The following is a 26,219-nucleotide window of genomic DNA, read 5'->3' on the forward strand; positions in this document are numbered from 1 at the left end:
CTTTTCCTAATCTTAAAAAAAACCTGAGAATGCTGTTTTATAGACTCATCAGTAAGGCAAATTGTTGTTTTTCTCATGGTGATAGTAAGTGTGCATTGTGCCATTATATTTTTTAACATGGTCTGATGCCAGTGGTAATGTTCATAGAGTCTAGAATACATGGCAATCAGGTTAAAAACTGTAATAGGTTTTTTTGGTTTTTTTTTTTGGTTGCTTTTTCATTTTTATTGGAGTATAGTTGATTTACAGTATTGTGTTAGTTTCAGGTAGACAGCAAAGTGAAAAAAGTGTAATAGTTGATAATGATTTTTACTTTAGATAATATGGAAGTGTTTTGCTTTTTTAAATAAATTTATTTATTTATTTATTTATGGCTGCCTTGGGTCTTCGTTGCTGCGTGCAGGCTTTCTCTAGTTGTGGCGGGTGGGGGCTACTCATTTTTTTTTTTTAACATCTTTATTGGAGTATAATTGCTTTACAAGGGTGTGTTAGTTTCTGCTTTATAACAAAGTGAATCAGTTATACATATACATATATCCCCATATCCCCACCCTCTTGCGTCTCCCTCCCACCCTCCATATCCCACCCCTCTAGGTGGTCACAAAGCACCGAGCTTATCTCCCTGTGCTATGCGGCTGCTTCCCACTAGCTATCTATTTTACATTTGGTAGTGTATATATGTCCATGCCACTCTCTCACTTTGTCCCAGCTTACCCTTCCCCCTCCCCATAGCCTCAAGTCCATTCTCTAGTAGGTCTGCGTCTTTATTCCCGACTTGCCTCTAGGTTCTTCATGACCATTTGTTTGTTTGTTTTTTAGATTCCATATATATGTGTTAGCATACGGTATTTGTTTTTCTCTTTCTGACTTACTTCACTCTGTATGACAGACTCTAGATCCATCCACCTCACTACAAATAACTCAATTTCATTTCTTTTTATGGCTGAGTAATATTCCATTGTATATATGTGCCACATCTTCTTTATCCATTCATCTGTCGATGGACACTTAGGTTGCTTCCATATCCTGGCTATTGTAAATAGAGCTGCAATGAACATTTTGGTACATGACTCTTTTTGAATTATGGTTTTCTCAGGGTATATGCCCAGTACTGGGATTGCTGGGTCATATGGTAGTTCTATTTTTAGTTTTTTAAGGAACTTCCATACTGTTCTCCATAGTGGCTGTATCAATTTACATTCCCACCAACAGTGCAAGAGGGTTCCCTTTTCTCCACACCCTCTCCAGCATTTATTGTTTGTAGATTTTTTGATGATGGCCATTCTGACCGGTGTGAGATGATATCTCATTGTAGTTTTGATTTGCATTTCTCTAATGATTAATGATGTTGAGCATTCTTTCATGTGTTTGTTGGCAATCTGTATATCTTTGGAGAAATGTCTATTTAGGTCTTCTGCCCATTTTTGGATTGGGTTGTTTGTTTTTTTGATATTGAGCTGCATGAACTGCTTGTAAATTTTGGAGATTAATCGTTTGTCAGTTGCTTCATTTGCAAATATTTTCTCCCATTCTGAGGGTTGTCTTTTTGTCTTGTTTATGGTTTCCTTTGCTGTGCAAAAGCTTTTAAGTTTCATTACGTTCCATTTGTTTATTTTTGTTTTTATTTCCATTTCTCTAGGAGGTGGGTCAAAAAGGATCTTGCTGTGATTTATGTCATAGAGTGTTCTGCCTATGTTTTCCTCTAAGAGTTTGATAGTGTCTGGACTTACATTTAGGTCTTTAATCCATTTTGAGTTTACTTCTGTGTATGGTGTTAGGGAGTGTTCTAATTTCATTCTTTTACATGTAGCTGTCCAGTTTTCCCAGCACCACTTATTGAAGAGGCTGGGGCTACTCTTTGTTGCAGCGCGTGGGCTTCTCATTGCGGTGGCTTCTCTTGTTGTGGAGCACAGGCTCTTAGCGCACGGGCTTCAGTAGTTATGGCACACGGGCTCTGTAGTTGTAGCTCACGGGCTCTAGAGCGCAGGCTGAGGAGTTGTGGCACCCGGGTTTAGTTGCTCCGCGGCATGTGGGATCTTCCCAGACCAGGGCTCAAACCCATGTCCCCTGCATTGGCAGGTGGATTCTTAACCACTGCGCCAGCAGGGAAGCTCATGAAAGTGTTTTTGAATCAAGATATATAGTTGTTGCTGAAAGGATTATACTTAATGGTAGCCCTAGCATGGGGGTTGGCAAACTTTTTCCTTAAAGGGCCAGATGGTAAATATTTTAGGCTTTGTGGGCCATATGGTTTTTGTTACAGCTGCTCAACTCTGCCATTGTAGCCCACATTATAATAGATAATATGTAAATAAATAAGTGTGACTGTGTTCCAATAAAACATTATTTACAGAGGCTGAAATTTGAATTCTATTTGATTTTCATGTGTCATGAAATATTGTTCTTTGTTGGTTATTTTTTTCAGCCATTAAAACAAAAAACAAGCCATGGGCCGAATTTTGCTTGCAGGCTATAGTTTTACAACCCTTGCCATAGCAGTTGATTTTTCTGAATTAACTTTCTAATCCAAATTAGAACTGAAGATTTATTGCTTAAAACCTTTTAGAGGTATATGGCTCATGGTGAATTATTTTAAAAGAAGTCTCTTTCCTGGGGAAAAAAAATGCCCATAAACATAGACAAGGGGCTTCCCTGGTGGCGCAGTGGTTGATAATCTGCCTGCCAATGCAGGGGACACGGGTTCGAGCCCTGGTCTGGGAAGATCCCACGTGCCGCGGAGCAACTAGGCCCATGAGCCACAATTACTGAGCCTGCGTGTCTGGAGCCTGTGCTGCGCAACAAGAGAGGCCGTGATGATGAGAGGCCCGCGCACCGCGATGAAGAGTGGCCCCCACTTGCCGCAACTAGAGAAAGCCCTCGCACAGAAACGAAGACCCAACACAGCCATAAATAAATTAATTAATTTAATTAAAACAAACAAACAAACAAACAAAAAACAAGTCCTTAGAATTGGAAAATTTGGGATGGGGATTTTTAAAAAACAAAACAAAACAAAACAAAAAAAACATAGACAAGTACCCCTTATTTTGACCATAAAGAGGCAGTTGAAAACTTCCATAAACCACTTATTTCCTTGATCATACAGAGGAATCTTGCTGTTGCTAAGCTGGGTTTTCTAATACAGGTCAAAATCCCATTACAATGAATATTTTTATAGTGAAAGTATTTTATAGTGGAAGTATTCATTCAACAACTGTATTTAAGTACCTACTCTTTCGAGGCATTTAGGTGGTAGAAAAATAAATCTCCCGTGGATGCATCCTGCCTTTGACAACCTTCCAGCCTAACAAGAAATATAAAGTTTGTGCAAGTTGTGGCTAGAAATGGACCAAATAGAGCTGGAAGCTAATAAGAAGAGGATGCAGAAAATAATAACAGAGATAGAAGTTCAGAAACAGAAATAGAGAAGGCAAAACACTGGGTCTGTATTGAAAATACATGTATGGGGTCAGTGCAAGAGAGAACAAAGTAGGGAGAAATAACTCATCACAGGCCCACAGTTGAATGTTGCTCTTTGTACCCCCACAATCATTCATTACTGGGCTTGTCATGAGGACACGTCCCGCTGCTGTTACTTGGATGACAGAAGGCAGGCTAACAGAGCTAGCCTGTCAGAAGAGAAGGTGGCTGCTGAATGGGCAGAGCTCAGATTTTAGAGCCGGTTCAACCAGCATTTGATTCTCAGACTGTTACTTGCTAAATATGTGAGTTTCGGCAAGTTGCTTAATCTTCAGTTTCCCAATCTGTAAAATGGGGTGAATCTTATTTTTTGACATGTAGTCAGTGTTGTGACCTGTTCCTCTTCCTAGTTTAGTGTTCTTTGCTTGTTGCTTATAAACTTTGAGAAACTGATTAGTAGAGCATGGATGGTTTTTGGATCCAGAGACAGGGTCAGATCTGGATTCAAATTCCACCATTACTACTTAATGTATAAATTTGGGAATGTCATTGAATTTCTCTATAAAATAAGCATACTTCATGATTTTGTAATGAAGATTGAATTAACTAAAGTGATAAAATAGTAGTTTCTACTTTTCAAAGACTATATTCCTTACAGTGTGTTTTCTCACAGTTTCCTATATATCCTCATAGGCCAAGCAGGTTTTGTTGATCTTTGCTTTTTTGAGTCTGTTGTAAAAAATACAGGTTTACTGAATAATAGTGATAGTGGTAACTTAGACTTGCATGTTTACTCTATGCAAGACTCTGAGCTAAGAATTTATATATACTATTTCATATAACTTTCACAATATAGATACTAAAATGTAGATACTAGTATTATAATTTTACAGATGCTTAGAAAATTAAATAACTTGCCTCAGGTAACACAGCTAGTAAGTACTTAAGTTGGGATTTGAACCCCCAAAATCTGCCTCTGCTCTGCTAAGTACTATACCATGTCCTCATGTGATTCTGATACACTTCTCTAGAGGCAGTTGCCCCACTCCCTTCCTATTGCTAAAGCATCTACCACAGTGCCCAGTGTCCAGAAGGCACTTCACAAATACGGGCTCTTTCTACTCTGCCTCTCATCTCCCAAATGTTGGAGCTAAGATACCAACCATATGAGATAGACTGCTTGCTAGAACAGATTAGAAGAGAAGTCTCTGTAAATGAGCCATCCATTCTTTTACATATTGAGCAATAATTGGTTCACATTTCCAGGATAATATAACTTTAATATTGCCATGAAGTTTACTGTATTATGATTTGGCCTATATGCCATATATACCCTAAATTGAATTCAGATGATTATGGGGTATGATTTTAGTTATGAAACTATCCTCTCTACATCCTCCCCACACTTAAGTATTTTTTATGACACAAATCATTACCTGTATGTTTCTTTTCTGTGCCTCCTTCACTAATATATATGCTACAGGAGAGGAGGGAACTCATGTGCCTAAAACAATATATAACAGGTGCTTAATACATATTTGTTTCATGCATGAATGAATAAAATGTGCAAATTATAAAAACCTTACATGTAAATATTATTTTTCTTTCTAGCTTGGATCAGAAAAACAAGAAAGATTCCACCTACTATGGAGGTAAGAATACACAAGGAAAATATTCAAATATGTGTTTATAATGCTGTGTTTCTCAATTGGGAGTTTGTACTCTCAGGGATACGTGAAGCCTCTAAAATATATGTGATGCCACCTCTCCAAAGCATTAATTTTACCCCATAGAAAATAATTTCAAACATTTTTATAATAAAATAAATGCACAAATTATGGGATGTAACAAAATCCATATAAAATTTTAAATGAAATAATAAAAATTTAAAGCAAAATAAAAACACTTTAGAGAATGTTTGGACTTACAGCAGCTTGCATCAGGTCATTTCCCTGTCCCCTGGGAGTTCTCTGTTCTGATACAGGTGCTTTGGTGGAAAAGTTTGAGAAACACTAAATCTCTTGGTCCTCTCCAAATCATGCTCTGCTTATTTTGCCCTTAATTTTATATAAAACATAAAATTTTATAATTTTATATAAATTTAACACCATCTAGTATCTGATGAAACTTATTACAATTAGCATGTAATATGTAACACTCGGTAACTAATAGTTGAATTGAATTTTTATTTAAAACTTAAAAACAGGGAATTCCTTGGCAGTCCAGTGGTTAGGACTCCGCGCTTTCACTGCCCAGGTTCAATCCGTGGTTGGGGAACTAAGATCCTGCAAACCACGTGGCGCGGCCAAAAACAAAAAAAAAAACTTTAGAAACATAGTTTGGGTGGGATGCAGAATAAAAAGCATAGCAATGCTGTGGTATTTGTGTCTTAAAAACATGATTATTTCATAATTTTTATTTTAAAACAATAGCATAAAATGTTCTAAAGTTAGTTTGTAAGAAATAAATGTATTTCATAAAAGGGAAGTTTTCAAATTCATTAATATACTACCTATTCCTTTTTCTCTGCTACTGAGAACTCCTCTTTTCCCTCCCCTGTTCCCTCACTACTGCAACCCTGCTGACAATGTAAATGGGCTCCGATACTCAGGCCACGCTTTTTAAGAGGTGGAATACTCCAGGGCAGAATTTATGATGACCTATAAATTGGCATACCTATATTTACTTGTTCGATTCCTCCTGGACTGACCCCATCAATGTGTGTCTGCCTGGGGTCTGAGTGAGCACATCTCTAAGCCTATTTCTAGCTTTGTATGTTGCTTCTACCTTGACCTTGTCCTACTCTTCTCAGACCCTTTTTTCTAATATCAGTGAACCTTGGAATAAAAGTGAAAAAAGTCAATGTGATCCAATATTCAGAAGTATCCCCTGTGGTTTCCAGTGGTAGGATGGATCAAGGAGCCTTTCTGATTCCCCTTCTCTGGGCCATAATAAGAGCTACTGTTCTCAGAGAAAAAGGTGTTTCTTCTATCCTCCAGACTCTGAAAGCCTTCTTCCATGGAAACATTGATACTTGCAGAGTGATTAGATGGAGGCAACTGCAATAATCAGGCCTAAGGCACTACTCCTATAAATGTTAGGTAATCCCAGTATCTCAGACAAGCTCCAGTCAGAACAGTGAGACCAAGTCATTCCCTCCATGGTGCTCACATTCTTGAATATCGAAAAAGGAGCCCTCTGTTGCCTCTTTTCTAACGTACTGTTAATCACATCGTTCTTTATGCTCTTCTATACCTCCCAACAGACACACACACACACACACACACACACAAATGCACACACCCTTTTCTCTCCCTCCTGACCCTTTCCATTGTGTTTCAGGAATTTCCGTTTCTTTATTAGCAAATTACCCTTCACCTTTAATATTGTCCTAGGAACTTTCTCTACCACAGAGCCTCAAGTAAAATCTATCTGTGTCTAAAAGATAGTGAGTCTATTTTTTCCTTGAGGTGAATTGTGCTCATTTTCCTACAACCCATAGAAAGAAAGTGGGATCGATTGCTCCTACCTTCCCCCAGTCAGTTCCAAAATATTATTCCATTTTGTGAGCCCAGGAGAGTGTGGTACCTTTGCAATCCAAGTAGATTTCTCTCGACCTGTTCATCATTTTTATCTTTGCTAACCTCTAGGGCACTCTCCCACACTGATGGCGGAGATTAGAACCAGACTTGCGGTTTTTTCCCGTCAGTGTCTTCCCAAGTCTTAGCCATTTACTTCTTTGACTTCATCCACACCAGTATCCCTACTTCAATAAACAACCACTTCCATAGCCACACCTTAGTTCGTGTCATCCCCAAGCATCATTCTATCACTAAAACTTATAAACTCTTCAATCCCAGATTTTACATCTATCATGTTAAGAGGGAGGAAAAACCTATTTACTGTAAAAATGAGTCATGTACACAGAAGACCACAAGAATTAAATGTATTGTTTAATAGGTTATTATAAGGCAAATTCCACCCAAGTCAAGAAACAGAACTTTGCCAGGTACTCATGTGCCCGATCTCAATACAACCTCCTTTCTCCCCACAAAAGCAACCCTGAACCTGACTTTTATAGTAATTGTTTACTCACATGTTTAAATAATCTTCTCAGCCAAATGTACACTATAGTTTAGACTTGCCTATTTTGCAAAAACTTCATATTTGTTTTAAATCTCTTTCAGTTTATATGTTCTTCCTCCATCACTTTTATTTCCTTACAAATTTATCTGTTGAAAAACCCAGCCCATTTGACTTAAAGAGTTTGCCACAGTCTAGATTTTGCTGATCTTATGCTCTCTGTGTAATTCAACATGTTCCCCTGCTCCTCTGTCTTTCTTCCACATTGGCAGCTGGATCCAGAAGCTAGATATTGATGTTTGATCCTTTTGTCAAGAATGTAGAAAATGTTTGGCAAGACTACAGGAGAGCATTATGTCTGGTTGTCCTTCTTTTTGTGATCTTTGTAATTGCTCATGCTTAATACCTATATCAATTCATTGGAAACAACCTCCTATTCTTGCATATCTGTTGAAACTAGTTTGTTTTCAAGATGCTACCAGTAATTTGAGTTCTCTACTTTTTTTCAAATCTCTTAGTGAACTCCCACCCCCAAATAGACTTCCGCCCATATCACCTGTAGACTATGGCTGAAGGTTAGCCAGTAGCAATTAGAATACCATTTACAATAGCATCAGAAAGCATAAAATACCCTGATATAAATTAAGCAAGTATATGCAACATGTAGACTTTTTTAAAAAATTAATTAATTAATTTATTTATTTATTTATGTGTATGTATGTATGTATGTCTGTGTTGGGTCTTCATTGCTGTGCGAGGGCTTTCTCTAGTTGCGGCGAGCAGGGGCTACTCTTTGTTGCGGTGTGCGGGCTTCTCATTGCAGTGACTTCTCTTGTTGCGGAGCACGGGCTCTAAGCGCGCAGGCTTCAGTAGTTGTGACACATGAGCAGTTGTGGCATGCGGGCTTAGCTGCTCCGTGGCATGTGGGATCTTCCCGGACCACGGCTTGAACCCGTGTCCCTTCCATTGGCAGGCGGATTCTTAACCACTGCACCACCAGGGAAGTCCCAAGACATGTAGACTTAAAACTATAAAACACTGGTGAGAGAAATTAAAGAAGACCTAAATTAATGGGGAGAAATACCTCTTCATGGATTGGAATATTCAATATTGCTAAGATGTTAGTTCTCCCAATTTATTCACAGCAATAATTCTTTTTTTTTTTTTTCTGGCCTCGCAGCCTGTGGGATCTTAGTTCCCGAACCAGGGATCGAACCCGTGCCCCCTGCAGTGGAAGTGTGGAGTCTTAACCACTGGACCATCAGGGAAGTCCCTCACAGCAGTGATTCTTATGCTTTGTCATGCACCAGTTACAGGGAGGGCTTGTTAAAACACAGATTGCAAGGCCTTATTCCCAGAGTTTTTGATCCACAAAGTCTGAGGTAAGGCCTGAATATCTGCATTCATAACAAGTTCCCTGGTGATGGTAATGCTGCTGGGCGAGAGCCCTTACTTTGTGAACCACTATCTATAGACTCAATCAAATAAAAATCCAGTTAAAATCCCATTAGACTTGTTTTGGTAGAAATCAACATGCTGATTCTAAAATATATATGGAAATGCAAAGGACCTAGAATAGCTGAAAGCAGTCATGAAAAAGGAGATGACAATTAAAGGACTTATGCTGCCTGGCTTTAAGACTTACTCTAAAACTATAATAATTAAGAAAGTGTGGGGACTCTTCTGGCAGTCCAGTACTTAAGACTTTGCCTTACAATGCAGGGGGTGCAGGTTCGATCCCCAGTCAGGGAGCTAAGATCCCACATGCCTCGGGACCAAAAAACCAAAAAATAAAATAAAATAAAATAAAACAGAAGCAATATTTTAACAAATTCAATAAAGACCTTAAAAATGGTCCACATCAAAAAAAAATATTAAAAAAAAAAAGACAATGTGGTACTGGCATAAGGATATATAAACAAATAAATGGAAAAGAATAGAGAGTTTAGAAATAGTATACAGCCAGTTGGTGTTTGGCAGTAGCACCAAAGGAACACAATTAGGAATGGAAAGTCTTCATAACAAGTGGTGCTAGAATAACTTAATATCCATATGGAAAAAACTGAACCTTGATCCCTACCTCACATCATACACAGATATTAATTAAAGATGGATCATAGACTAAACATAAAAGCTAAAACTATAATGCTTCTACAGAAAGACATAGTGGAATATCTTCACAACTTTGGGGTAGACAGGAGACAGAAAGCACTATCCATAAAGGAAAAACATTGGTAAATTGAACCTAATCAAAATTAAGAGAACAAACATATGGACACCAAGGGGGGAAAGGGGAGGTGAGATGAATTGGGAGATTGGGATTGACATATGTACACTATTGATACTATGTATAAAATAGATAACCAGTGAGAACCTACTGTATAGCTCAGGGAACTCGGTCCTCTGCGGTGACCTAAATGGGAAGGAAATCTAACAAAGAGGGCAGATATATATATCTGATTCACTTTGCTGTACAGTAGAAACCAACACAACATTGTAAAGCAACTATACTCCAATAAAAATTAATTATAAAAACAAACAAAAAAAACCTAATGCTCATCAAAAGAGAACATTAGGAAAGCAACAGACTGGGAGAAAATAATCACAGTACATGTATCTGACAAAGGACTTGTATCCAAACTATATAAAGAACACTTCAACTCAATGATAAAAGACAGAGCTAATAAAAAGCGGTGAAAATCTTGAATTGGCTTTAATAAGATTCAAGAATGGCCAGTAAGCATATGAAAAGATACTTAACATCACTAGTCACCATAATGGGATACCACCACACATCTATGAAAATGGCTAAAATTTAGAAGATTGACAATAACCATAACTAGAGCAACCATAAACATTCATTATATAACCATACAGTGCTGATTGGTATGAAAATGATATAACCATGCTCAAAAACTGGCAGTTTCTTATAAAGTCAAACGTACGCCTACCCTATAACTCAACAGTTTCTCTCCTGGCCACCTTGAAGGCTGAAGGAATCAATTTTTAGGCACACTTCTTGGGAAGCTCTGGCCAAAGGATCTAGTTCCTTGAAATTCCATTTAAGCCTCCTGCCCTGCCCAACTTTCTAGCTTTCCTCCTTATATTTGTTATACCCATCCTACTTTCCAAGGCACTCCTTGCTGTTTCTCAAGTTGAATATCTTCTTTCTCTCCCATCAGCAGGACACTTCTGCTCATGCTTAATTCTGTTTAAAAGGCCCTTTAAAATTCTGTGATACTTTCCTTAACTTTTTTCCCAGCTTCTTAACTCATAGAGTTAGTCACTTCTTTCTTGATGTAGCTACACTGCCTTGTGCACTTATATAACCCTTTGAGTTCAGTATTATAATTACTTGTTTTATTTGTCCATCTTGCTGACTATGTTGTGGGCTATATGGCACAGGGATTATGTCTTATTCATTTATATGTCAGACGCACCTAACACAGAACCTGATTCATTATTAGTTAGATAGGCTTTTATTGACAGACTTGAAAATCTCAATGCCATGTAAGTATATTACATGGTTTGTATGACACAGTTTGAATTTCCAGCAACCAACTATAAAATAACCCTGAGAAACTGAACATATTTTGAAATTGAGCATTGCTTGTACTTTTTTCATGAAAATTCAGTTTTACTGCAGGTTGCCAATATAGTTCAACACCTGTTCATCAGTTCAGTACAAGTTGAATTAACATTTCACAAAATTAATGAAGTAGACTTTTCCTAGTCTTGACTCTATTCCGTTAGAAGCCATATGCAGCAAGTATTCTGAAATATTGCTTCTCCTTTCATCCTGACAAGATAGTAGGAAACAAAGTTTTCTGTTTGAAAAAGTAAATAAATGTATTGCCAAGTATTGACAAAATACATGGCTCAGCAACAGGTTTACAGACAGTAGAAGAAAGCCATAATATTAGAGCTCACTCACTTCATTTTTAATACATATGCTCCATGAAAGAGGAAGAGGAAATTCTAGAAATCAGTAGAGAATGGAGTTGGATGGTGATACTGTAGTCGAAGGAGAGGCTAGGGCAGCTAGGTAGGACCATACTGCACAGCACCTTGTTTACTTGACCATGTTCTCAGATCTGGGCTGGAGGCTCCAAAGACTCATTTTCTGTCCACGTCCAAGGTGATTTGGCTCTAAAAGATATCACAGTGACTAAAACACAAGAGAATTTGAAAGTGTTGCCAGAATTCCAGTATATTAATTTATAGTAAGAAATTAAGTTGGCATAGGAAAAAAACAGGATATCTGGTGAGTGTGGCATTAGGATAAGGGAAGTTAAGTAGTAAAATAAATGTTTAATTGCATCCAGCCTAAAATCACCTGGTGTGTCCATCTCACAATAGGGATTGTCTGACTCATAGGAATGGAAATATTTAAATAGAATTGACCACAGTTCCCAATATCTGTCTTTATCCTAGGAATAGCCTTATGATTTGGAATAGAAAAATATTGCCACATGCGTATTAAGGTTTTTGCTCCCATGAACAGTGTTTTTATGGATTGCCAGCATTTGTTTCTATGATTATCCTTTTTTCTCTGCTACTCCTTTCTGATTGACCTGTTATTTCTTTTGCTATTACACTAGTTATATTATGGTCAAATGTTGCTGGCCCTGCAGCCCTTCTTTTGTTTTACTCTTTTCATATCTCTGCCCTGGCCCATAATGTGTTGATCTTGCAGTTTAACTTTCAGAAAAGAATCTTATTTCTGAATTTCTGAAGCCCATTTCATTGTTGTCTCTAAGTGACTGACATTTATTGAGTGAGTTCTCTGTGCCTGGTATTATTAGTTCATTTTATAAGTTACAGAATTGAAATGTCTTAAAATTGACATTTTGCATATATAATGCTATTTTCCTACTGACTTAAATGGGGAGTGTATGTTCTTATGGAAAAATAGACCCCTACCCCAAACCTCATAATCTCACTTTTGGGAATATAGTCGAATTGGATAAGAAAATTATAACATGTTCATACACTGCATTAAAACATCATTCATTAAAAATGAATGAACTAGAGCTGCATGTATCAACATGGATAAATCTCAGAAACATAATATTGAGTAAAAAGAGCAAGTTGCAGAAGATTTCGTACAACATGATACCATTTATATAAAGTTTGAAGGCAGGGAAAGAAAAAGGAATTTCAAGTAAAGTTAGTCAATTAAACGCACGAGTTTACTTTCTCTTTTTGAGCCTAATGAAAATGGCAGTAAAGGGGGTCACTTTTAAAAGCATAAGGTCAAAGAAAAATTGAAGAGGCAAATGAAGCAACAATGTTTTGGAAGCTGGAAAGCAGATGAGCAATGTTAACAAATTTAGCAAAACTGAGAAGTACGACCCCTAATCTAGCAGAAGAGAAAGCTTAGAAGAAACCCAGTTTAAACCACAGAACCCCAGAATGCTCAGTAATTGGCAGTGCCAGGAAACTGAAAGTGGAGTTGAGGCTGGTGCTAAAAACAGTAACCTGGTTGAAAATCTATTTAAGAAGCAATTAGATATTAACCAATAAATGTAGAAGAAATAACAGAGTTGGAAAATCACCATTTTTCAGCTGTCATTGTGATAATCGATTCAGGGGAAAATCATTAGTGGATATTAAAACCATTGGATCAAATTTTGTTGGGGAACAGGGTATTTACCTGGTCTCAAGGTATCTCTCTGAAGATTACTTATTAATTACAAAGGGGAAGAAAAAGTAACTTTATAGTGGGCAAATCTGGCCATACCACTGTAACCAGCTAGTCAAAAGTGCCAAGTAGAACAGCCTTGACGTCATGTTTGCCTCTTTGTATGATGCACTGAAAGTAAGACATCGTTCATGTAGTATTTTTTTTAAATGCACAAACTTAATCTAATCACAAGGAAGTAACCAGAAAACTTCATGAAATGCCAGGCCAGTCATATCAGTGTAATGAACAACAAAGAAAGACTAACCAACCTGACGACCAAATACGACATGTGATCCTGAATTGAGGGAAAACCTTAGCTATAAAGGACAGTATTGGGGTATTTTTAAAAATTTGAACATGAACTATATATTAAATAATAGCATTGTACCAATGTTAAATCTCCTGAAGAAAAAGAAAAGGACATTGTTAAAAGTCCCTTTGTGAAAGTCTGAAAACCAGGCAACTTTTCTACCCAGTTGAAACCTGGAGGTTTATTCATGGCAAAGGGAAAACAGTACAGACTGTTTTCCAGACATATTTGAGGGAAGAGGTACATTTGGAAAAATACAGGGATTAAATGAACACATATATACTGAACATATCAAGTTGAATTATAGATAAGTATGTGGAAAATGAACAGACTTCATTTGTTATCTCCAAAAAAGTAAACCTTGGGTAGGAGAAGGAAAAATAATTCTAGTATACAGATAACTCACTTGTTGATAGTGTTTACTCATAATAATATAAATATTGAATATTGATTTACAACTATATTGAGGATATGGGATGGGATAAATCCTCATTTTCAGTAATGAGAAGTTAATATACAATGCTTGAAACTGAATAATAAAGAATGATAATATAAGAATGTTATGGAAGGGTTGGGGCAAAGTCTGTTTGATAGCTGTCAAACACTTTTGTGGCTCCCTGGTTTGGCCTGTACCATACATATCAGCTAAAAGAATATAAAGTAGTTGCTTCTAGGGAAAGGGAAATAATATTTTTCATAATAAGCCTTTTACGATGATGTGTGCTTACAAACTATGTGAATATATAACTTTAATTTAAAGAAAAGAATTTGAAAAAACACATACACAGTGCCGTAGATGAGGGGTAGCCAAGTTTTTCTTTAGAGCACCTGATAGTAAATGTTTTGGCCATTGTGAGACAATCTCTGTTACAACTATTTAACATTGCCGTTTTACTGTGAAAGCACTTATGGACAATATGTAAACCAGTGAGTGTGGCTGTGCCCTATATAACTTTGTATACAAAACAAGTGGCAGCTGGATCCTAGTTTGCCAACCCCAGCTGTTGATCAGTGGTTTTCAAATTGGGATACCTGTACCCTGGGTACACAAAGACTTCCTGTGGGATATACAGGTATGAATAGCTTTAAAGCAATTAATTTCCATATTCTCTTTCCATATGTAGTCCTTCCTAAAAAAAGATCTGCCTGAGAACTCCTTCTGGTCTGCCAGTTCTCCTTTCTGACTTTTTTCATAATCATCTGTCTTTCAAAAGAAAAGCTTACTTCTTGTCCATCCTAAATCTTACTATGGTGCGTTGCCTTGGGGTTTAAAAATCAGGGCAGCAAACAAAGAGACTATCGGAGAGTCTCTCCTGAGAGAGAGTCCCTTGAGAACAAAACAGAGAAAGCTTCAATAAAAATTATTGAAAGGGGCAACACATTATTTCATCCAGGTGACAAACTCATAGTAAGGCTCCATGCCTTATAGTTTCTCTGTCTACCTAGCTAGCTAGCTATCCATTTATCTATCTTAAAATTAAAATTCACAAGTGAGAAAGTTGTCATGGGGACACATAATAACACATTTATTTGAATTTAAAAATTAAGTTAGAATTTTTCTGAGAGTAAGTTGAATTTGGGTGATTGCATTTGACAATGAGGACTGGCTTTGCCAATTAAGTTATATGGTTATATTCTCCGTAAATTGAATAAACTAAACTGCAGCTCCAAGGCTTTGACAAAAACATATTTAAAGCATGCATTTGATATGCAATAAACTGGAAAATACATCCTTTGCCATTATTTAAGTGTCAACTTAAATATGCAAGGCGGTACATAGTTTTTAAAAGTCTTAGGAGATAACTATGTAAAAAATTTTTAAAAATCACTGCTGTTTCGTTTATTGATATATAAAGATGTAGTGAAAGTATAAAAACATGCATGAATAAGTAGGTATTACCGCTGTGGAAGGAGAATGTAGATGGGGGGTCACAGAGCATTTTATTGGTCATGTCTGTAGTGTTTTTTTCCTTAAGTTGGATGGTGGTCATATCTGTAGTGTTTTCTTTCTTAAGTTGGTCATATTCTTAGTGTTTTATTTCTTAAGTTGGATGGTGGGCACATGAGTGTATATTATATTATTAGCTATATTTATTTATACACATGAAACAGTTCATTTAAAAAGAATACAATGAAACCTCGTAATCATATATTTTAAGAGAACATGTTGGATCCCTGATAGGAAAATAAGATATTCAGAATAAACTGAAAAATGAAATCCTTGAAATTCTGAAATACCAAAAGCACTTAAGGAATTACATAGCAATATGAGTAAGAAATAATCAGTGTGGTTTAGGTTTTGGAATTCCTTTTTAAAGACTTAATGCTTATATAGCTTTATTGTTCATTCAGTTATTTATCAAGCATCTAGTATGTGCTTAATAGGTAATATAATTTCTTTGTAGACATATGTTGTACATAACAACTTGTCCTAGATATCTTAACTCTGTTAAATTATGTGTAAACTGCTTTTAGTATCATCTTTTTTCCTCTGTGAAACTGAATTAGTCTGATTCTTTACAGTTGCAAGGAAAAGACATTCATATATTGCCTTCAGAAATTGGATCTTATTGCAAGTTTACACAGGAGCATTATATCTTTGGTGGTACAGTCATTTTGAGATCTTTGGTTTCCAGGATTGGAAAGGATATATCCTGAGCTTGATCAACATACCATTCTTTATTTACCTACTAGCATTTCTGCCTCCCCAAAGGAAAAGTTGTGGTTGAATGGGTTTACCACCGTCCACAATGAAAGGTCCCTGTTGGGCTGAGTTTTATGCCAGTCTATTGACCTCTTTTATACCTAACTCATTTGTGGCTGCCTTTAAACAGACGGAGAAGCAGGCTTGTCCCCATTCAGGAGTGCCTGAAGCCCAGAAATTTATACCTGCCAGTGTAATTCTTGGCCACTTTTGTGACTCTCTGGCTTGGCCTATTCACTATGACCTTACTTGATTTTTTTTCCTTTGTTTTATTAAAGAATTAATATAACAATAATATTTAATAGAAATAATAAATTACCCCAAATTCTACGGCTGGCTGCACAATTCTTAACTTTAACAAGTTAATTTACCCATGTATACATTGGCAAATAATTGTAATTTTGGTATGTTTATTGTTTTGTATTCTGATGTTTCCGTTTAACTGTCATAATAAAGGAATTTTAAAAAGCACTTGAAACACAATAGCATAATACATAGATGCTTTTTCTATGTACCTTCTTTGGTATTGACCTCTAGCTTTGTAAAAACTGAGAAAATATGAAATTTGCCATGCTCCTCTAGAAAAATGTGGTAAGAAATGAAAGTGAATCATTTGAGTGTTTTGAGCGCCTCAGAGTCTATACTTGTAACCATAAGCTAGTGAGCCTCCCTATCTATAGATATTTATTTACTAATTGTGCAAGAAATTTTTACGCTAGTTTATGTTGTAAATCTTTTTGGTTTTCAAAACACTGATTTTAGGTGGGTCTTACTAAAAAGTAGTATCTCAAGTTTCAAGCATCCCACCTTTCTTGGTCTGAAAGGATTGCTTCTTATATACTTCTGTACAAAGCTGAGGTCTGAGTTTGGCCTTAGTTTTGGCACATATTTTCTTCTATTTGACCTTTATCTGACTTTTTTTTTTTTTTTTTTTTTTTTTTTTAAAACATCTTTATTGAAGTATAATTGCTTTACAATGGTGTGCTAGCTTCTGCTTTACAACAAAGTGAATCAGTTACACATATACATATGTTGCCATATCTCTTCCCTCTTGCATCTCCCTCCCTCCCACCCTCCCTATCCCACCCCTCTAGGTGGTCACAAAGCACCGAGCTGATCTCCCTGTGCTATGCGGCTGCTTCCCACTAGTTATCTATTTTACATTTGGTAGTGTATATATGTCCATGACACTCTCTCACCCTGTCACATCTCACCCCTCCCCCTCCCCATATCCTCAAGTCCATTCTGTAGTAGGTCTGTGTCTTTATTCCCATCTTGCCACTAGGTTCTTCATGACCTCTTTTTTTTTTTTTTTTTTTTTTTTTTCCCTTAGATTCCATATATATGTGTTAGCATACTGTATTTGTTTTTCTCTTTCTGACTTACTTCACTCTGTATGACAGACTCTAACTCCATCCACCTCATTACAAACACCTCCATTTCATTTCTTTTTATGGCTGAGTAATATTCCATTGTATATATGTGCCACATCTTCTTTATCCATTCATCCGATGATGGACACCTAGGTTGCTTCCATGTCCTGGCTATTGTAAACAGAGCTGCAATGAATATTTTGGTACATGACTCTTTCTGAATTATGGTTTTCTCAGGGTATATGCCCAGTAGTGGGATTGCTGGGTCATATGGTAGTTCTATTTTTAGTTTTTTAAGGAACCTCCATACTGTTCTCCATAGTGGCTGTATCAATTTACATTCCCACCAACAGTGCAAGAGTGTTCCCTTTTCTCCACACCCTCTCCAGCATTTATTGTTTCTAGATTTTTTGATGATGGCCATTCTGACTGGTGTGAGGTGATATCTCATTGTAGTTTTGATTTGCATTTCTCTAATGATTAATGATGTTGAGCATTCTTTCATGTGTCTGTTGGCAATCTGTATCTCTTCTTTGGAGAAATGTCTATTTAGGTCTTCTGCCCATTTTTGGATTGGGTTGTTTGTTTTTTTGTTATTGAGCTGCATGAGCTGCTTGTAAATCTTGGAGATTAATCCTTTGTCAGTTGCTTCATTTGCAAATATTTTCTCCCATTCTGAGGGTTGTCTTTTGGTCTTGTTTATGGTTTCCTTTGCTGTGCAAAAGCTTTTAAGTTTCATTAGGTCCCATTTGTTTATTTGTGTTTTTATTTCCATTTCTCTAGGACCTGGGTCAAAAAGGATCTTGCTGTGACTTATGTCATACAGTGTTCTGCCTATGTTTTCCTCTAAGAGTTTGATAGTGTCTGGCCTTACACTTAGGTCTTTAATCCATTTTGAGTTTATTTTTGTGTATGGTGTTAGGGAGTGTTCTAATTTCATACTTTTACATGTACCTGTCCAATTTTCCCAGCACCACTTATTGAAGAGGCTGTCTTTTCTCCACTGTATATGCTTGCCTCCTTTATCAAAGATAAGGTGACCATATGTGCGTGGGCTTATCTCCGGGCTTTCTATCCTGTTCCATTGATCTATATTTCTGTTTTTGTGCCAGTACCAAACTGTCTTGATTACTGTAGCTTTGTAATATAGTCTGAAGTCAGGGAGCCTGATTCCTCCAGCTCCATTTTTCGTTCTCAAGATTGCTTTGGCTATTCGGGGTCTTTTGTGTTTCCATACAAATTGTGAAATTTTTTGTTCTAGTTCTGTGAAAAATGCCAGTGGTAGTTTGATAGGGATTGCATTGAATCTGTAGATTGCTTTGGGTAGCAGAGTCATTTTCACAATGTTTATTCTTCCAATCCAAGAACATGGTATATCTCTCCATCTATTTGTATCATCTTTAATTTCTTTCATCAGTGTCCTATAATTTTCTGCATACAGGTCTTTTGTCTCCTTAGGTAGGTTTATTCCTAGGTATTTTATTCTTTTTGTTGCAATGGTAAACGGGAGTGTTTTCTTAATTTCACTTTCAGATTTTTCATCATTAGTATACAGGAATGCAAGAGATTTCTGTGCATTAATTTTGTATCCTGCTACTTTACCAAATTCATTGATTAGCTCTAGTAGTTTTCTGGTAGCATCTTTTGGATTCTCTATGTATAGTATCATGTCATCTGCAAACAGTGACAGCTTTACTTCTTCTTTTCCGATTTGGATTCCTTTTATTTCTTTTTCTTCTCTGATTGCTGTGGCTAACACTTCCAAAACTATGTTGAATAATAGTGGTGAGAGTGGGCAACCTTGTCTTGTTCCTGATCTTAGTGGAAATGGTTTCAGTTTTTCACCATTGAGGACAATGTTGGCTGTGGGTTTGTCATATACGGCCTTTATTATGTTGAGGAAAGTTCCCTCTATGCCTACTTTCTGCAGGACTTTTATCATAAATGGGTGTTGAATTTTGTCGAAAGCTTTCTCTGCATCTATTGAGATGATCATATGGTTTTTCTCCTTCAATTTGTTAATATGATGTATCACGTTGATTGATTTGCGTATATTGAAGAATCCTTGCATTCCTGGAATAAACCCCACTTGATCATGGTGTATGATCCTTTTAATGTGCTGTTGGATTCTGTTTGCTAGTATTTTGTTGAGGATTTTTTCATCTATGTTCATCAGTGATATTGGCCTGTAGTTTTCTTTCTTTGTGACATCTTTGCCTGGTTTTGGTATCAGGGTGATGGTGGCCTCGTAGAATGAGTTGGGGAGTGTTCCTCCCTCTGCAATATTTTGGAAGAGTTTGAGAAGGATAGGTGTTAGCTCTTCTCTAAATGTTTGATAGAATTCGCCTGTGAAGCCATCTGGTCCTGGGCTTTTGTGTGTTGGAAGATTTTTAATCACAGTTTCAATTTCAGTGCTTGTGATTGGTCTGTTCATATGTTCTATTTCTTCCTGGTTCAGTCTCGGCAGGTTGTGCATTTCTAAGAATCTGTCCATTTCTTCCAGGTTGTCCATTTTATTAGCATAGAGTTGCTTGTAGTAATCTCTTATGATCGTTTGTATTTCTGCAGTGTCAGTGGTTACTTCTCCTTTTTCATTTCTAATTCTATTAATTTGAGTCTTCTCCTTTTTTCTCTTGATGAGTCTGGCTAATGGTTTATCAATTTTGTTTATCTTCTCAAAGAACCAGCTTTTAGTTTCATTGATTTTTGCTATTGTTTCCTTCATTTCTTTTTCATTTATTTCTGATCTGATCTTTATGATTTCTTTCCTTCTGCTAGCTTTGGGGTTTTTTTGTTCTTCTTTCTCTAATTGCTTTAGGTGCAAGGTTAGGTTGTTTATTCGAGATGTTTCCTGTTTCTTGATGTAGGCTTGTATTGCTATAAACTTCCCTCTTAGAACTGCTTTTGCTGCATCCCATAGGTTTTGGATCGTCGTGTCTCCATTGTCATTTGTTTCTAGGTATTTTTTGATTTCCCCTTTGATTTCTTCAGTGATCACTTCGTTATTAAGTAGTGTATTGTGTAGCCTCCATGTGTTTGTATTTTTTACAGATCTTTTCCTGTAATTGATATCTAGTCTCATAGCGTTGTGGTCGGAAAAGATACTTGATACGATTTCAATTTTTTAAAATTTACCAAGGCTTGATTTGTGACCCAAGATATGATCTATCCTGGAGAATGTTCCATGAGCACTTGAGAAAAATGTGTATTCTGTTGTTTTTGGGTGGAATGTCCTATAAATATCAATTAAGTCCATCTTGTTTAATGTATCATTTAAAGCTTGTGTTTCCTTATTTATTTTCATTTTGGATGATCTGTCCATTGGTGAAAGTGGGGTGTTAAAGTCCCCTACTATGATTGTGTTACTGTCGATTTCCCCTTTTATGGCTGTTAGTATTTGCCTTATGTATTGAGGTGCTCCTATGTTGGGTGCATAAATATTTACAATTGTTATACCTTCCTCTTGGATCGATCCCTTGATCATTATATAGTGTCCGTCTTTGTCTCTTGTAATTGTCTTTATTTTAAAGTCTATTTTGTCTGATATGAGAATTGCTACTCCAGCTTTCTTTTGATTTCCATTTGCATGGAATATCTTTTTCTATCCCCTCACTTTCAGTCTGTATGTGTCTCTAGGTCTGAAGTGGGTCTCTTGTAGACAGCATATATATGGGTCTTGTTTTTGTATCCATTCAGCCAGTCTGTGTCTTTTGGTGGGAGCATTTAATCCATTTACATTTAAGGTAATTATCGATATGTATGTTCCTATTCCCATTTTCTTAAATGTTTTGGGTTTGTTATTGTAGGTGTTTTCCTTCTCTTGTGTTTCTTGCCTAGAGAAGTTCCTTTAGCATTTGTTGTAAAGCTGGTTTGGTGGTGCTGAACTCTCTCAGCTTTTGCTTGTCTGTAAAGGTTTTAATTTCTCCATCAAATCTGAATGAGATCCTTGCTGGGTAGAGTAATCTTGGTTGTAGGTTTTTCTCCTTCATCACTTTAAGTATATCCTGCCACTCCCTTCTGGCTTGCAGCGTTTCTGCTGAAAGATCAGCTGTTAACCTTATGGGGATGCCCTTGTGTGTTATCTGTTGTTTTTCCCTTGCTGCTTTTAATATGTTTTCTTTATATTTAATTTTTGATAGTTTGATTAATATGTGTCTTGGTGTGTTTCTCCTTGGATTTATCCTGTATGGGACTCTCTGTGCTTCCAGGACTTGATTAACTATTTCCTTTCCCATATTAGGGAAGTTTTCAACTATAATCTCTTCAAATATTTTCTCAGTCCCTTTCTTTTTCTCTTCTTCTTCTGGGACCCCTATAATTCGAATGTTGGTGCGTTTAATGTTGTCCCAGAGGTCTCTGAGACTGTCCTCAGTTCTTTTCATTCTTTTTTCTTTATTCTGGTCTGCAGTAGTTATTTCCACCATTTTATCTTCCAGGTCACTTATCCGTTCTTCTGCCTCAGTTATTCTGCTATTGATCCCATCTAGAGTATTTTTAATTTCATTTATTGTGCTTGTCATCGTTTCTTGGTTCCTCTTTAGTTCTTCTACGTCCTTGTTAAATGTTTCTTGCATTTTGTCTATTCTATTTCCAAGACTTTGGATCATCCTTACTATCATTATTCTGAATTCTTTTTCAGGTAGACTACCTATTTCCTCTTCATTTGTTAGGTCTGGTGTGTTTTGACCCTGCTCCTTCATCTGCTGTGTGTTTTTCTGTCTTCTCATTTTGCTTATCTTACTGTGTTTGGGGTCTCCTTTTCACAGGCTGCAGGTTCGTAGTTCCCGTTGTTTTTGGTATCTGTCCCCAGTGGCTAAGGTTGGTTCAGTGGGTTGTGTAGGTTTCCTGGTGGAGGGAACTAGTGCCTGTGTTCTGGTGGATGAGGCTGGATGTTGTCTTTCTGGTGGGCTCGTCCACGTCTGGTGGTGTGTTTTGGGGTGTCTGTGGCCTTATTATGATTTTAGGCAGCCTCTCTGTTAATGGATGGGGCTGTGTTCCTCTCTTGCTAGTTGTTTGGCATAGGGTGTCCAGCACTGTAGCTTGCTGGTCATTGATTGAAGCTGGGTCTTGATGTTGAGATGGAGATCTGTGAGAGATTTTCGCCGTTTGGTATTACGTGGAGCTGGGAGGTCTCTTGTGGACCAGTGTCCTGAAGTTGGCTCTCCCACCTCAGAGGCACAGCCCTGATGCCTGGCTGGAGCACCAAGAGCCTTTCATCCACACGGCTCAGAATAAAAGGGAGAAAAAATGGAAAGAAAGAAAAAAGAGGATAAAATAAAATAAAATAAAGCAATTATAATAAAAAATAAGAAAAAAAATTATTAAGAGTAAATTTATTAAGAAAAAAAATTTTTTTTAATTTTTAAAAATAGATTTATTAATTTTTTATACTAAAAATAAGAAAAAAATTATTTAGAAAAAATTTATTAAGAAAAAAAAATTTTTTTAATTTTTTAAAATAAAAAATATGAAAAAACTTATTAAAAATTTTTTTAAAAATAGAAAATAAGGAAAAAATTATTAAGAAAACATTTATTAGGAAAAAAAAAAATTTTTAAGCCAAAAAAAAAAAAAAAAAACGGACGGACCTAACCCTAGGACTAACGGTGAGAGCAAAGCTATACAGACAAAATCTCACCCAGAAGCATACACATCTACACTCACAAAAAAAAGGAAAAGGGGAAAAGTTAATATATCCTGCTCCCAAAGTCCATCTCCTAAATTTGGGATGATTCGTTGTCTATTCAGGTATTCAACAGATGCAGGCACATCAAGTTGTTTGTGGAGCTTTAATCCGCTGCTTCTGAGGCTGCTGGGAGAGATTTCCCTTTCTCTTCTTTGTTCGTACAGCTCCCGGGGTTCAGCTTTGGATTTGGACCCGCCTCTGCATGTAGGTCCCCTGAGGGCGTCTGTTCCCCGCCCAGACATAACGGGGTTAAAGGAGCAGCTGATTCGGGGGCTCTGGCTCAGTCAGGCCGGGGGGAGGGAGCGGTACGGAGGAGGCGGGGCGAGCCTGCGGCGGCAGAAGCCGGCGTGACGTTGCAGCAGCCTGAGGCGCGCCGTGCGCTCTCCCGGGGAAGTTGTCCCCGGATTATGGGAGCCTGGCCGTGGCGGGCTGCACAGGCTCCCGGGAGGGGCGGTGTGGAGAATGACCTGTGCTCGCCCACAGGCTGTTTGGTGGCGGCAGCAGCAGCCTTAGCGTCTCATGCCCATCTCTGGGGTCCGCGCTGATAGCCGCGGCTCGCGCCCGTCTCTGGAGTTCGTTTAAGTGGCGCTCTGAATCCCCTCTCCTTGCACGCCGCGAAACAAAGAGGCAAGAAAAAGTCTCCTGCCTCTTCGGCAGCTGCAGACTTTTTCTCGTGCACCCTCCCGGCTAGTTGTGGTGCGCTAGACCCTTCAGGCTGTGTTCACGCAGCCAACCCCAGTCCTCTCCCTGGGATCTGACCGAAGCCCGCGCCTCAGCTCCCAGCCCCCGCCCGCCCCGGCGGGTGAGCAGACAAGCCTCTCGGGCTGGTGAGTGCTGCTCAGCGCCGAGCCTCTGTGCGGGAATCTCTCCGTTTTTCCCTCTGCGTCCCTGTTGCTGTGGGATCCGCGCTGATAGCCGCGGCTCGCGCCCGTCTCTGGAGCTCGTTTAGGCGGCGCTCTGAATCCCCTCTCCTTGCGCGCCGTGAAACAAAGAGGCAAGAAAAATTCTCTTGCCTCTTTGGCAGCTGCAGTCTTTTTCCCGGACTCCCTCCCGGCTAGCACCGAAGCCCGAGCCCCAGCTCCCAGGCCCCGCCCGCCCCGGCGGCTGAGCAGACAAGCCTCTCGGGCTGGTGAGTGCTGGTCGGCACCGCTCCTCTGTGCGGGAATCTCCGCTTTGCCCTCCGCACCACTGTGGCTGCGCTCTCCTCCGTGGCTCCGAAGCTTCCCCCCTCTGCTACCCGCAGTCTCTGCCCACGAAGGGGCTTCCTAGTGTGTGGAAACCTTTCCTCCTTCACAGCTCCCTCCCACTGGTGCAGGTCCCGTCCCTATTCTTTTGTCTCTGTTATTTCTTTTTTCTTTTGCCCTACCCAAGTACGTGGGGATTTTCTTGCCTTTTGGGAGGTCTGACGTCTTCTGCCAGCGTTCAGTGGGTGTTCTGTAGGAGCAGTTCCACGTGTAGATGTATTTCTCATGTATCTGTGGGGAGGAAGGTGATCTCCGCGTCTTACTCTTCCGCCATCTTGCCCCTCCCTCTATCTGACTTTTAAAGCAGAATGTAAAAGTTTTTTTTTTTTAAGTTGTATATAAAGTGCTATTATTCATTATTTTTAGATATACGTGTGGTCAGGTTCTTCTGAGATTCATCATAACCTACTGGATGCATAGTTTAAAGTGTACAGAATGAGTCCTGAAGAGTTAACCTTCTGATTCATACCATCAGTCACTAAGACAAGCCCCATTTAGGTTTTAAAACTGGATTTACATCCAGAGTGAAAAAGGTTAAGGGAGTTAAAATGAGATTAGGGTTTTTTTTTTGTTTTTGTTTTTTTGTTTTTTATCCATACTTTTTCTCAGTTATCTCACCAAAACAATTTCTTGTAATTTTCCTCTTATTCATTATTGTGATATTCTTCATAATCTGAATTTTAGAAAAATAAATTGCTGCTGATCACTTTTATCAGATGTAATTTGATAATTTAATTTACTCCCTGAAGAGCAAAGGGTGTGGGTGCCACATTTAGCACCCCAACTTTTAAGACTCCCACCTAAGGAATGGGCCCCCCAAACACATAGCTCTTAAAGCCAATGGAGCTTGTATCCATGAGACCCACAAGACTATAGCAAACAAAGAAGCAGTCGTTAATGGACCGGAGTACTCACCACAGCTGTGCAGAGAGAGCAGGTAGAAATGCCCATTTCCCTGAAAGGGCCCCATCTGCATACTTTGAAAGCTGCTGCCTGTGGGTCAGGCTTCTAATTTAGCACACTGTCTAAGGGATGGCTGCAATCCTCCCTGGACACCAGGGAAACCAGCGGACACCTCCCCACCTTCTCCCTCTAGACCACTCCAAGTTGCTGGTATCTCCCTGCCCAAAGCTTGTACATGCATCTGGTGCCCCAGCTTTTGCATCAGCTGCCCAAAGGGACAGGTCACTGGATCACCTGGCTCAATAGACACTGGGGCTTGCATTTATGAGCCCCACAGGACTATAGCAAACAAAGAAGCAGCTCTTAATGGGCAGAGGAGCACCCTTCTCTCCCCACCCCGCCTCCCACAGCTATATACCTGGGCCCAGCACAGAGGAAACAGGCAAAAACACCCAACTCCCAGCTTCTCCCTGGAAGAAGCTTAACTACATACTTTTGAAGCTGCTGCCGGAGGGTTCAGCTTCCAGTCATCCTCCATCTAGGTGCTCAGTATAATTCTGCCTTTTGGGACATTGATGGGTCTTGACACACCCTCAAATATTGGGAGCCAGTAAGATTAAAGAAGGTGGCTTGGACAATCAGAGCTTTGAGAGACAACCAGGAGCTCAGGCTGTGCTGATTGATGAGGTTCATCTTATACCTGAGACCACTGTGTCAAGACCAGGAGAGGTGGCTGTCTTATCTAATAAGCAGACACCAACATAGAGATTCAAGGAAAATGAAGAAACAGAGGAATATGTTCCAACCAAA

General features: G+C 38.4%; 1 protein-coding gene across 2 annotated transcripts in view; it reads left to right on the plus strand.

Moving 5' to 3' along the window:
- The window catches only part of NDUFAF2 (NADH:ubiquinone oxidoreductase complex assembly factor 2), a 189,215-nt gene that overhangs the window by 136,542 nt on the left and 26,454 nt on the right, over nt 1-26,219 (plus strand). For both annotated transcript variants that reach the window (XM_061187822.1, XM_061187823.1), the window contains one exon: nt 5,032-5,072. In XM_061187822.1, the coding sequence (XP_061043805.1) occupies nt 5,032-5,072 (41 nt within the window). The remainder of the gene's footprint in view (nt 1-5,031; nt 5,073-26,219) is intronic.

This window comes from Eubalaena glacialis, chromosome 4, assembly GCF_028564815.1.
Source record: "Eubalaena glacialis isolate mEubGla1 chromosome 4, mEubGla1.1.hap2.+ XY, whole genome shotgun sequence".
Taxonomy (NCBI): Eukaryota; Metazoa; Chordata; class Mammalia; order Artiodactyla; family Balaenidae; genus Eubalaena; species Eubalaena glacialis.